Source organism: Peromyscus leucopus, chromosome 7 (assembly GCF_004664715.2).
Source record: "Peromyscus leucopus breed LL Stock chromosome 7, UCI_PerLeu_2.1, whole genome shotgun sequence".
Taxonomy (NCBI): Eukaryota; Metazoa; Chordata; class Mammalia; order Rodentia; family Cricetidae; genus Peromyscus; species Peromyscus leucopus.
This window is the reverse complement of record NC_051069.1, coordinates 84,996,273-85,009,404: the sequence shown is the minus strand read 5'-3', so window position 1 is coordinate 85,009,404 and position 13,132 is coordinate 84,996,273. Positions and strand designations below refer to the sequence as shown.

The 13,132-nt window shown below is 39.6% G+C and overlaps 1 protein-coding gene across 2 annotated transcripts in view; it reads left to right on the top strand.

The window, feature by feature from the left end:
* Rasa2 (RAS p21 protein activator 2) overlaps positions 1-10,010 on the top strand; it is a 112,624-nt gene extending 102,614 nt beyond the window's left edge. The window contains exons 20-24 of one of the 2 annotated variants that reach the window (XM_028866033.2): positions 3,555-3,637; positions 4,566-4,774; positions 6,006-6,109; positions 6,439-6,625; positions 8,475-10,010. In XM_028866033.2, the coding sequence (XP_028721866.1) occupies positions 3,555-3,637; positions 4,566-4,774; positions 6,006-6,109; positions 6,439-6,625; positions 8,475-8,505 (614 nt within the window). In that variant the 3' untranslated portion in view covers positions 8,506-10,010. The remainder of the gene's footprint in view (positions 1-3,554; positions 3,638-4,565; positions 4,775-6,005; positions 6,110-6,438; positions 6,626-8,474) is intronic. The other variant, XM_028866034.2, reaches the window with a different exon arrangement.
* Positions 10,011-13,132: the final 3,122 nt, after the last annotated feature.

Sequence of the window (13,132 nt, the reverse complement as noted above, 5' to 3'; positions counted from 1 at the left end):
TTTTTTAAATAAGTGGGTTTGTTTGTTTGTCTGAGTCCTTACATGTACCAAAACATTTTTATCCTTGCTATTGCATGAGCCTCGTTTTTCCTTAGAACTTTAAGGATATAAAACTCTGGCCTGTGGCTCTGCCACCTTGAATGCTCTGTTCTCATCTTATCTTGGAAGCTAAGCAAGGCCCCAGCCTGGTTAATACTTGGATGGGAAACCACCTGGGAATAATGGGTGCAATAGGCTTTTAAAAAAGAAAAGGAAGGAAGGAAGAGATATAATACCCCATTGTTAACTAGCTTCCATTGTTGCTGGTGAAAATTTTTATGTCAATCTAATTCTCAGACTTTTGATTCTTCTCTGAAAACTCTTGTATCATTTCTTTAGTCTTCTTTTTTTTTTTTTTTTTTTTGGTCTTTCAAGACAGGGTTTCTCTGTGTAGCTTTGCGCCTTTCCTGGAGCTCACTTGGTAGCCCAGGCTGGCCTCGAACTCACAGAGATCCGCCTGGCTCTGCCTCCCGAGTGCTGGGATTAAAGGCGTGCGCCACCAACGCCCGGCTTCTTTAGTCTTTAAGTTCTGCTATTTTATGGCTTCCGAAGGAGGCTTCTGGTCACATGTCGACACTAAGTCCTACGAGCCTAACTTGTGCTTTGTTTCTGTGTCTTTTTGTGTTGTATTTTTGGAAACTTTTTGGGAAGATCTTCTGTTTCTAACTCACATTGCACTTTACTCCAGTTACCATGGTTAGCTGAAGTTAGCCCTCACAGTATAAGAACAGATAGATGTTCCTAAGTGTAGTATGCTTTCTCTACACTTGCAGTATTAGAATTTGTCCCAAAATGAATAAACACAGCAATGTTAAGAGTATGGACATGTTTTATATATTTAACAAATCTAAAGGAAGAATATTTTGAAATTCTCTGGCTAGACCTTCTAATGTCCTTTGTAGATTGGTACCCAAAGACATACGTCTCTTTGCCCCTCAATTCATTGCACTTCTGATTTCCTCAGATGTTATCCTGTGTGCATGTTTCTCCTTTAGAATGCTGGTTTCCCTTATCTACTTGGTAATTGCCTTGGCAGTTTGCTCCTCTTTGTGTGTTACAGTCCATTCACCTACCTGCGGGTTCAGTAACATACCCACAGTGATCATGAGAGAGGGGCAGCTTATGGCATTGCACTGTTCTGCAGCCTTGCTTCACTAGCCTGTGAGTGTTGGGCCCAGCTCTTCTGGATGTCACTCATCTGTTTATCATCCTGATGTGTCTCTCCAATTCAGCTCTGTGTCCACTGGCACTGACTTGAAGCTCTCCCTGACTACTCCTACCTGTGACTTTCATCACTTACTCTCTTCCTGCCCTACCTTGTATCCTCACAACTTTTATCTGCTTCCAGAAGACTGCTGATAATCTCTTCTTTTGTCCCCATGTATGATTGGTAATTTTTAATGTAAATGTTATTTCCACAGGGAAGTTCTCCTTAACTGCCCAATTTCAAGTATATATCTTTTAAAATTATGTGTCACATCTATTTAAATTACCTTAAATTTTAGCTTTTGTGCCAGGAGACTTGACTGAACAACTATTTTGTATTAACATCTTTATTCACAGCAACAACAAAAACACAATTAACCAAATACTGCTCTTTGCCAAAAAAAAAAAAAAAAAGACACAGCATTAATCCTTTGAACAGTATAAAATAGAATGTTTTTAGCTTTCTATATTTCAACCCACACATCCTTAAAGAAAAGCTTGAAGAAATAAAAACAAAACTTTGATGCTGTGAAAACACCATCACAAAATGACCAGAAGTCAATAGTGTATTTGTCAGTAGCTTCTACAGCTGGATGAGTTATAGGTAACCTATAATGACACACATCACCTTATGCCATGTTAGCAGGAGCCCTTTAACAAACTCAAATTCCCTTGCCTACATTTCAAAACCCTTAAACAGTTAAGAATTCACTCTTCTGGATAAAATGTTCATGTTTATCTCTGGCTTCTCCTAAAGTAAACTTTATAGTACTAGCTAGCCAGCTGAACAATATGTTTAAAAACATGTTTCAGGGCTGGCAAGATGGGTCAGTGGGTAGAGGTGTGTGCTACCAAGATTGACAAGCTGAGTTCAGTGTCTGGGAACCACACGGTAACTTCTGCCATTTGTCCTGTGACTTCCACACATGTCCTGTAGTTGATGTAGTGCACTTACACATACACAAACTCTAAAATAAAATGTAATTTTAAAACATTTAAATAAGGCTGAGCATGGTGACACATGCCTTTAATTCCAGCACTTGGGAATCAGAGACAGGTGGATCCCTATGAGTATGAGGCCTTAGATAGAAATCTGAGACCAGCCTGGTCTACATATTGAGTTCCAGGACAGCCAGGGCTACATAGAGAGAGACTTTGTCTCAAAAAACAAAGTAAGTAAATAAAACAAAATTCAAAAATTCAGGCCTTAGTGATTGTCTTAGTTGGGGTTTCTATTGCTGTGAAGAGACACCATGACCAAGACAACTCTTCTAAAGGAAAACATTTAGTTGGGTGACTTATGGTTTCAGAGGTTTAGTTCATTATCGTGGCTGCTGGGAGTATGAGTGCATGCAGTCAGACATCGTCCTGGAGAAGGAGCTGAGAGTGGAGAAAGAGCTACATCTTGATCCCAGTCAACAGGAAATAAGCTGAGTCACTGAGCATGGCTTGAGCATATATGTAAGACCTCAAAGCCTGCATCCACAGTGACACACTTCCTCCAACAAGGTCACACCTCCTAATAGTGTCATTCCCTGTGAGCTTATAGGGGCAATTACATTCAAACTACCACAGTGGTTAAGAGCACTTGTTTTTATAGAGGACCTGAGTTTAATTCCCAGCACTTACATGGTGGCTTGCAACCAACCATCTGTAACTCTAGTCCCAGGGGATCCAAAGCCTTCTTCTGACCTTTGGGAGCACTGGGCACATATGTGGTACACTTATATACATACAGGGAAAACACTCATACACATAAAATAATAAAATTAAGCATGTTTTAGGGGTAGAGATGTAGGTCAGTGCTAGTGCACCTGCCTATTCTGTATCATGTCTTGGATTTGGTTCCCTACACATGCACACATACTAAATGTTTTTGTTTTAAGGGATAATCCTGTAATGAAATGTTAAGATGACAAAACAAAAGAATCTAATAGTTGTATTCACTGCTTAGGTCAATTCCCATGCTTGGGCCTCTCGGAGGGTGTTTATCACTAGGCACATTCGTTCTTTCAGCCTCCATATAATTAGTGTTACCAATTTGCAACAGCATAGAAAATAATTTTCTGCATAGAGATCAAATTTATTCACATGCTTTTCTTTGAAAATATTTTCATCTATATGGAAAAAGAGGGCATTTTATAGAACGCAGTCAAAACTCCTGTTCTATATTATATACAGACCATCCAGAAGTCTACTGTAGATGCATATGCTTCTACCAGCAAGTGGAATTAACCTTACAGAATTAACATCTTACCTTTGTAATTATTACAGTAATTCTTTTAATTTTGTCATCTTTTCTTATTTAGGCAAAGATGCAATTTACACTATTCCAGTAAAAAACATTCTTGCTGTGGAAAAACTGGAAGAAAGTTCTTTCAACAAGAAAAATGTAAGTTGTATAAATATTGAAAGCATTTTAAATTGTTGTGTGTAAGTTATTTTAATATTTGCCATTCAGATCTCTTAAGTAATGTCCCTACTATTGCCACTCAGGCAGGACCCTCCAGTCACCAGGATGGCATCCCTGATCCCCACTATCTCCCCACCACTTGTCTTTCCTCACACTCCTCCTACATCTAAAATTACCTGTCTTCGTTCTTACTCAGACAGTGGCCTTTCCTTTGGATATGTGAGACACCCACAGTTTATATTGTTCTGCTGCTTAGTACCATCAACTAAGACTCTCAGTTAGGATCTCTACTGCTGTGAAAAGACACCATAACTACGGCAACTCTTATAAAGGAAAACATTCAATTGGGTGGCTTGCAGTTCAGAGATTGAGTCCATTATCATCATGGTGGGACATGGCAGCATGCAAGCACCCGTGCTGGAGAAGTAGCTGAGTGTCCTACATCTTGCAGGCAACAGGAAGTAGTCTCTCTCACTGGGTGTAGCTTGAGCATAGAACACCTCAAAGCCTACCCCCACAGTGAAACATTTCCTCCAACAAGGCCACCTCTTTTTTTATTTATTTTTTGTTTTTCAAGACAGGGTTTCTCTGTGTAGCTTTGGAGCCTTTCCTGGAACTCACTTGGTAGTCCAGGCTGGCCTCGAACTCACAGAGATCCACCTGCCTCTGCCTCCCGAGTGCTGGGATTAGAGGCGTGCACCACACTTCTTAGTAGTGCCATTCCCTTTGGGGGCCATTTTCCCTCAAACCACCATAGGCACTGGCTTGCTTAGAGAGTAACAACTCTAGAGATACATTAGCAGCCATTACTTAGCCAGGCAGCCAGGTCTCTTTCTGAGTACTTACTCTGTGTACTGTGTGTTGATTTTAAGACTTTTTTAACTTTCTGTCTTTATTACCAATAAAGATGTTCCAAGTGATCCATACAGAGAAAACACTCTACGTCCAAGCAAATAACTGTGTGGAGGCTAACGAGTGGATAGATGTGCTGTGCAGGGTGAGCAGATGCAACCACAACAGACTCAGTTCTTTCCATCCTTCAGCATATCTCAATGGGAACTGGCTCTGCTGCCAGGAGACAAGTGAAACTACGCCAGGCTGCAAGCCATGTACCGCGTAAGTTCCTTTCTGATGAAAGAATGGTGACTCAGAATGTCTGTCCATACAGTGGGGATGGGAATGAAAACAAGCTAAGTAAAAGTAGCTACATAGAAAGGCCACGTGTCGTTTGAAAATATTTCTGTAAAAGGTGTCTGGAAGGGCTGGGGTTGTTGCCTAGTGGTAGAGTGTTGATATGATACACACAAGACTTTGGTGGATCCTAGTACCACAAAAAATAAAATATATAGAATAAGTAAATTCATAGAACGTAATGCAAATTAGTGGTGGCCAGGGACTGGAACGATGGGAGAATGGAGACTGATAATGAGTACAAAGTTTCTTTTGTGGCTGGTGAAAATACTCTGAAATTAATAATGGTTATACAGTCTGGGGGTGGGAGTTAGATTGTAGCACAGGTCTAGAAGGCCAGATTAAAGGTTGATGGTAGAGCATTTGCCAACTATGAGCAATGTTCCACTGCATCATCAACACCATTGAAAGAAGAAAAATAAACATCTCAAGCCTGAGCAAGATGCAAAGAGGGGCTAGAGAGATGGCTTAGCAGTGAAGGGCACTTACTGTTCTTCAGAGGATCCAAGTTTGGTTCCCATCACCTACATTAAGCAGCTCTTAACTTACCTGCATCTCCAACTCCAAGGTATCCAATGCCTGCAGCTTCCTCAGGCACCTGTACTCACATGCACACCCCCAAACATACAATTAAAAATAATAAAAATAAAATCTAAAACTGTATCCAACAAGTCCACTAAACATTCTGTTTTAGATATTATAGAGTAGCCATTGTTGCCCTGTAGATTTTATTATTAATGCATTGTTTCTGTGAAGAACCATAGATTATAAAAATTATTTTATTGGGACTGGGGAGTGGTTAAGAATGCTTGCTTCTCTTGTAGAGGGACCCCAGTTCAGTTCCAGAACCTATGTAACTCCAGCTCCAGGAAATCTGATGCCCTCTTCTCGCCTCTGTAGATACCCACACACGTGCACAGATACACACATACACATTAAAAAAAATACTTTAAAAAAGTATTCTACTTCAAAATCCTCTTCAAGACTTGAATCCATAACAACCAAATCTTGTGATCCCGTTTGATTATCTCAGAAACTAATTTCTGAGGTCCTTTTTCCAAAATTCTAAATCTAGTTTAGTCTTAATTCATCAAAAATCTTTCTCATGTTAACTAAGAAAACTTTTCCAATGTCCTTAATTTTCTTTTTATCATAGAGGTATTCCTGCAGACATCCAGATAGATATCGATGAAGACAGAGAAACAGAAAGAATTTATTCCCTTTTTACCCTCAGTTTACTTAAGCTGCAGAAAATGGAAGGTAAACACACACTCTACTTTTATAAAACCATGATCTTCATTACTAATTTCTGAGTTATTTCTTTGATCTTTTTTTTAATTGAAAATATTTATAGATTTACTAAGTTACTGATAATGAAGTTCACAAACCATCAAAGGGGGCATTTATTTTGGCTGTTCATGAAATAAAATTACCATTGTCATGTAAATGTGATGGTTCTGTTTAGTAAAATTGTTACTGTATAGTCAAAGAAAATCTCTCCCTTAAAAACTTCAAAAATTTTTTTAATTATATGACAGATTACATTTGTAGAATTTAGTTTTCTGATCATATTTCACTGCTCTTTACAGAGGCTTGTGGAACTATAGCAGTCTATCAGGGGCCTCAGAAAGAGCCTGATTATTGTAACTTCACAATTGAGGATTCTGTTACGACCTTTAAGACAATTCAGCAAATAAAAAGCATCATAGAGAAGCTAGATGAGCCTCACGAGAAATACAGAAAGAAAAGATCAAGTAGTGCAAAATACGGAAGCAAGTGAGTACCCTCAGCAGGCTGCCGCTGCCGGTCTGTGAGGACCCAGCCTTCTCCTGTGCGTGCTCCCCATCCCTCCTTTGCTTGTTCAGTTCAGCTGTCATTGCAGGATGCTGGTGCTGTACACTATCGCTGCTTTGAATGTCATGGTCAGTTGTAATTCATTCCTGAAGGATTAGTAGCTTTTTTCTTTTTGTTTGTATTGTCTCTCCGTTTCTCACAACACCGTGTGTTTATAATGAATAGCAAAACAAGCAAGCTGTGGCAGTGCATGAAAGCACTTGGTAGTTGATTCCCAGTGCTTCGTCTGCATCTGAGATAGAGAAGATGAGATGGGTCCAGACAGCAACAGCCGACATGCACTGGGGGCTGCTTCCTCTCAGAATGCCACACTCGGCACTGGACACACCGTCAGTCAGATTACTCTCAGCAGCAAATAACAAACTCCTGAGGGAAGTTCTTAGTCTCACCAGGGAAGACCCAGCTGTACAGACAGTTGATGCAGGAGCTGGGCATTGTCATTGGGAACTGTATAGCACTAAGGTAATCTAAATCTTGAAGCTTTTCTCTTAGGGTATCAGATGAGCCATAGTAGTTCAGAGCCCCACTTTCTTTTCTAAAATACTGTCCACAGGCAGAAAAAGAAAAGACTATTCCTTCCCTACTGAGAGAAAAGAAGCTTGTCACCGCCAGCCTTCCCTGTCTCACAGGTCTCCACTGTCACCAGGGTTCTGCCAGTAACACCTTGGGTAGGAAGGTTGACTTCACAGACCAGAAATCATACTGTTTTCCACAGTGCATGTCCCTCTGTCATTGAGCTCATGTCAGCCTAGGATGGTCTCCTTCCCACTTTATACGTAGAAACCTTGAAGTACAAGGAAGATGAATGTCTTGCCCAAGATCCCACCCCGTTAGTGGGAGGACTTGGAATTCTTATTGCACTATTTTAAATAATCTTTGAAAATTATGACAGTATTTTTGTATTTCTGAATAAGAATAATCAGTTTTATTGGTATAAATACATTCTTCCTGAACAGAAAGCTTAGTACATTACAAAGCTTGTGTTGTAAACATCCTAATTTTGTATTTTCTTCATTAGTGTAATTGAATCTCTTCCAACAAGGGTTAATCTAATTTTCCTGGAGCCCTTGGAAGTTCCTAGCCAAGGCTTGACCATCCTTAAATAGTACCTCACTGCCAGGCATGGTGGCCCAGCCTTTAATCTCAGCACACAGGAGGCAGAGGCAGCCCAGTCTACAGATTGAGTCCCAGGATATCTAGGCTGTTACACAGAGAAGCCTTGTCTTGAAAAACACACATATATATCCATATATGTGTATTGCCTCATCCTCTATGCATACTGTACCCTGACCAGCTCTATTTTTCTCTGTTAAAAAGCACCAACTCAGCTCCTGGCAGTACTCTTGCTCACTGCCCACCCTACTGCCCCTGGCAGTGTACTTCACACATCTTTTTTCTTTCTTTAATTGGGGGAGGGGAGACTTGGGCTAAGAAATAGCTTGATGCTAGTGTGATTGACTAGCATATAGCACTGGGAGGTGGGGAGCAACAACGAACAACCAAACCCTCTTCTACTAAATATTTGCCTATTTTCTTTTCCTACGCCATCAGGTGAGGTCCATGAATTATGTGTCTGTTTTGTTAAGTACTGTACCCTTAGCTTCTAGAATAGTGCCTGAAATGTGGTAAATGATCAGTAATACTTGCTGCATTAATAAAACAAGACTCGGTATGTGAAAGTGCAAGGAAAATTAGAAGTGCTTGATGGGTTCTGTATATGTCTTTAATTTGTGTATTTCTTTTAAAAAGTTTTTCTTTTACTGTTTTATAGGGAAAATCCAATTGTTGGGAAAATATCATAGTTCGACCAGCTAATGGAGAACTGGAAAATACTCTTTTTCATGGAGTTTTTAATTCACCCAATTGTGTTCATAGTATGTAAAAGCAGACATTGGCTTTGATGATACCTGCTTTCACATTGTATTTAATATTTAATGGTTGAAATTAACTGTTTGGGAATTCTGATATCCATGAGTTTATTACTAGAGAATTTGAAACCCAGGGCTTCCTTCAAATTCATGCATCCAAATCCATATCATTGCAACTTCTTTTTGATAGAATCTTTCTAAGGAAGGTTCCTAAGAAGCTTTGTAATAAAGGGAGCACTTCAGAGTAAGAAAGCATCTCTGCTTGTAGCACCCAGTTGTGTGGACTCATTTTCACTACCATTAGTGCCTGCTCTGTACTGCCAACACTGCATTTTACTAGAAAATCCCAGTCCATTGTCAATTCAGAATTTTTCATTGAGTTCATCTGGACCTTCCATCTCCAAAAAGAAAAAGAAGAACAAAAACAAAACCTTTTTTTCCTGTGTTGTGTTAGATGTTATAGATTATAGAGACAGAGATGAAGACCTCATAACTACCTTGAAAGTTGGTGGATGTTTTGCCTTGTCACAGGTGTAAGAGTACACAGATATCAGGGAATATGTGCTCCTGTGTGCACCATGTTTACATTTGGAATGAGTGATGGCAGATGAATAAAATGAGACCACTAAAATGTTTTTCATTGTTTTAAATATCAGGTACTTGTTTTCTTAATTTGAGAATCAGTTTAAAATTACTCCTGAAGGCATCTCTTCCCAACCAGAAGAGAATAGTGAAGGTGGTGAGAAAGTCCCTGGACCTTGCCTGCTGTTTCATGTCATAGTAAGGGTGTGTGAGGATGCCCTCCATGTAGTGTTAGGTCCTGCTCTGACTCGAGAACAGTCACTTGGCGCACTTTAATAATCTGGCACATTCCAGATTGTAGTTTAGATACTCCATGGTATCTATCTTTTATGATCAGTTGAATGATCAGTGTTTAAGCCTAGAACAGTGCTTTCCTGAAAATGTTTGTATTTTATTGCTGTTTCCTTATTGCCTGCTAGCTGAATGGAATTAGGGTCAGCAACTGCTGAAATCCTGTTTTTCCCTGCTCTGCGTGGGTCCTAAAAACCCTAACTGTAAATAAGCAATTGAAGCAAGTGCCACGCTGGAGAGCAGCGATGCACTTGGCTTCATCAGTATTAAACCATGGTACTTACTTGTCTTTTTTAATTCAGAACATTTTCTAAGTGTGGTACTTTGAACCTTGGGGTAATTACACATGTTCCTGTTGAAAACTGTGACTTATTGGTGTAAGTTTAACTAGCTGTGATTTTCTATTTCGTTGAGCTTAAGCTGTATTTCAGAATATATTTGCCAATTATGTTGTTGCTAGATATTTGTTTTTACATTGTTATTAGGTAATTTTTAAAGATTTTTTAACAGAGTTGTCCCATAAAAAAATCATGACTGAAAAATGTATTTTTCTAATTGACTTTTGTTATTTTTACTCTTTGCTCTTTTGGGGGGGCCTGCCACCCAGCTCCCACATTAATCACATGGATACTTATTATTATTTATGAATGCCCGGCCTTAGCTTGGCTTATTTCTAGCCAGCTTTTCTTATATTATCCCGTCTACCTTTTGCCTCTGGGCTTTTTCCTTTTCTTACTTCTGTTATCTTATTTCACTCTTACTCCGTGGCTGGCTGGGTAGCTTCTTTTCTCGCTCCTTGATCTCTCTTGCTTCCTGATCCCTCTTTACTCCTATTTATTCTCTCTGCCTGCCAGCCCCTCCTATCCTTTCTCCTGCCTAGCTTTTGGCTATTCAGCTCTTCATTAGACCAGTGAGGTGTTTTAGACAGGCAAAATAACACAGCTTCACAGAGTTAAACAAATGCACCATAAAAGAATGCAACACTTCTTTGCATCTCATTAAACAGATGTTCCACAGCATAAACAAATGTAACAGATCTTAAAATAATAATCTACAACAGATTTTTAAGAGTTAGCACAGACCTGAATTGTGTTTGATGGTGACTCCTACCCCATTATAAAGTTTAGAAGAGTCTGACAGACTTAGAGATCCCATTAACTACACTGTGTTGTAGATGTTAAAAAATTGGCCATTTAATACATTTCTCATGAACTTCATATTAAAATTCCTACTTAGATTCTCCAAAATGTACCAGAAAAGGACGTGAGTGGTCCGGATAAAAGAGTTCAAGACTTTTTAGTGATTTTTCTCCCCCCCCCCCCCAAAAGGAACTATTTCCTAATAATTTCTTCTTGTTGTTTTGAGACAAAGTCTCACTATGTATCCCTGGCTGGCCTAGAACTCACAGAGATCCACCTGCCTCTGCCTCCACCTCCTAGGTCCTGGAATTAAAGGCACATGCCACACCCCTAACATTTCTAATATCAAACTCCAATTATAAATATTTTTAAAGATCATAGTATCAAAAAGGCCAAATCTATGCACATATATAACTCTGTTTGAGAGCTCTGTCTTCTAGTTCTGTTATTGACATGACCCTTTAAACAGCCAAATTGACTGGAATTAATTGGACAGCTTAGCACAGTGTAAAAAGAGAAATATACAACTAATTTTCCTTAGGTTTAAGTCTTTTCCAGTCAGAATCATGTCCACAGGACCTTACGACAATCAAGGCCCTTCTAGGGGCCTTCTCCTTTGCTGGGCTCTTGAGTACTTTGAGTCTTAACTCCATGATCTTCTGTCTCTGCCTTTTACAAAGAGCATTTGGAAAAAATAAATGGCAGCTCGCCTCTCCCTAAAACCTGGAGACCCCAGAAAAGACAGAAGATGATAGGGAGAGACTTACCAGAGATGCTCACTAGCTCTGAGCTTCATGGAGCTTTGTCCATCCAATACTCAGAGTGTGGGATATGTTGTATTTTTTTAGCTTTGTTTTAAATCGTCATCTGGTAAGACAGTGGGCAATAGCAAAGGTTTTTACTCCCAAGAATATAACTTATGAACTCAAACTATTTTGTTTACCAAAGAAACATGTTTTTAATTCACGGGTAATAGTGAAGAGTCAAAACTGGGCTCTTATTTTACCAACAGAAAGCATCACATGACTGATGGTTGTGGCTTTTGTTTGTGTTTCCAAGGCCTGATTTCAGTCTTTTACTGGAAAAGCTCATTCAAGCCATGTTTTAAAAACAGATTTCTTTTAAGTGAACGCACCTTCTAATTTGCTTTAAGTACTGTTGAATAGCCTATAAAGACAGACTCAGCAGAGCTTTCTAGTCCTCACATATGTGACAAAAACAAACTCATTTTAGAGTTAAATTACTGATCTTGATTGATGTTATCTGCTTCCATTTTTAACCCAGGAATTAATATGTTGTTAGTAAATATGGGTTTTTACAGTGTCTAGTTTGAAAATGTAAGTTATCAAAACATAATATAGTGAATTTGTGTAACCATGTTGTATTGTTGAGAATGTATTTTTATTTAAATTTTATTTTCTTATGAAGAGTATTATAAAAATTAAAACCTTTTGTAACTGTTGTTTGAAAATAACTCAAATAAAGTACAAGAAGCCTGTCTGTTCTTTGTGAGACCTTACTTATACTTAAAATGTCTGCTCCTTGCTTGTCTGTGGGCGATGTACTAACGGAAGACTCCAGTAACAGCGGCTGGGAAGCCCTGGGCTTCTCTTCCGCTTGACCAGGCCACATTCTCACTTGTCACTGTCTTCACCAGACTTCTCTCTGTGACCTGCGGTGTTCATCATCAGTGTAGCTCCCATTACTGTGAAGGGACAAAGGGAAGAATATACTCCACTCTGTCTAGGCAAGCAACTCAGAACTGAGCCTGTTGACTTTTTAAAGAAGGCCTTTCTGCTCTTAAAAAAAGAGACAGCAGTAAAGTCTCTGACGGTTCACACCCTGTGGGTCTGTATATCCTCAGCACCTCGTCCGTGTGGATGTCAGCATTTGGCCATGTTGTGCTGTGTTGACAACTTATCACAAGAATACATACTGCAGCACCAAAGACTAGGCTAGAGATGACTTACACCCCCAAAGGAGAAGCAGATCTTAAGATCTTTTCCTTGTGCCTCGGAGTCCCTGAATACCCCTAAATAAGCACAACAGCCCCTGTGACTCCATGGGAGTTTAGGGTTAAAAAAGAAGACTGGGGGGTGGGGGAGAGGTGTCTGAGTCTCTCATGTTAGCCATGTGTGTAATAAATACCAGGGTTTTGTTATTTAGTTTTTTCAAGACAGGGTTTCTCTGTGTAACAGCACTGGCTATCCTGGAACTCACTCTATAGACCAGACTGGCCTCCAACTCAGAGATCTGCCTGTCTCTGCCTCTGCCTCCCAAGGGATTAAAGGCGTGTGCCATCTCAGCCTGGCCCCAGTATTCTTTCTAGTGGTTTATTCTTGGGACAGGGATTGGTTGGTTGGTTGATTTCAGTTTTCTTAATTCACATGTAGCCATGGTTGGCCTTGAACTCCTGATCCACTCCTGCCCTCCCAGTGCTGGCATTAAAAGTATGCACCACTAGGTCTTCTTCCTGATTAAACATGCTATTCTTTAGTTGTTTGTTTGTTTAAGATTTATTTATTATGTACACAGTAGAGGGTGCCATA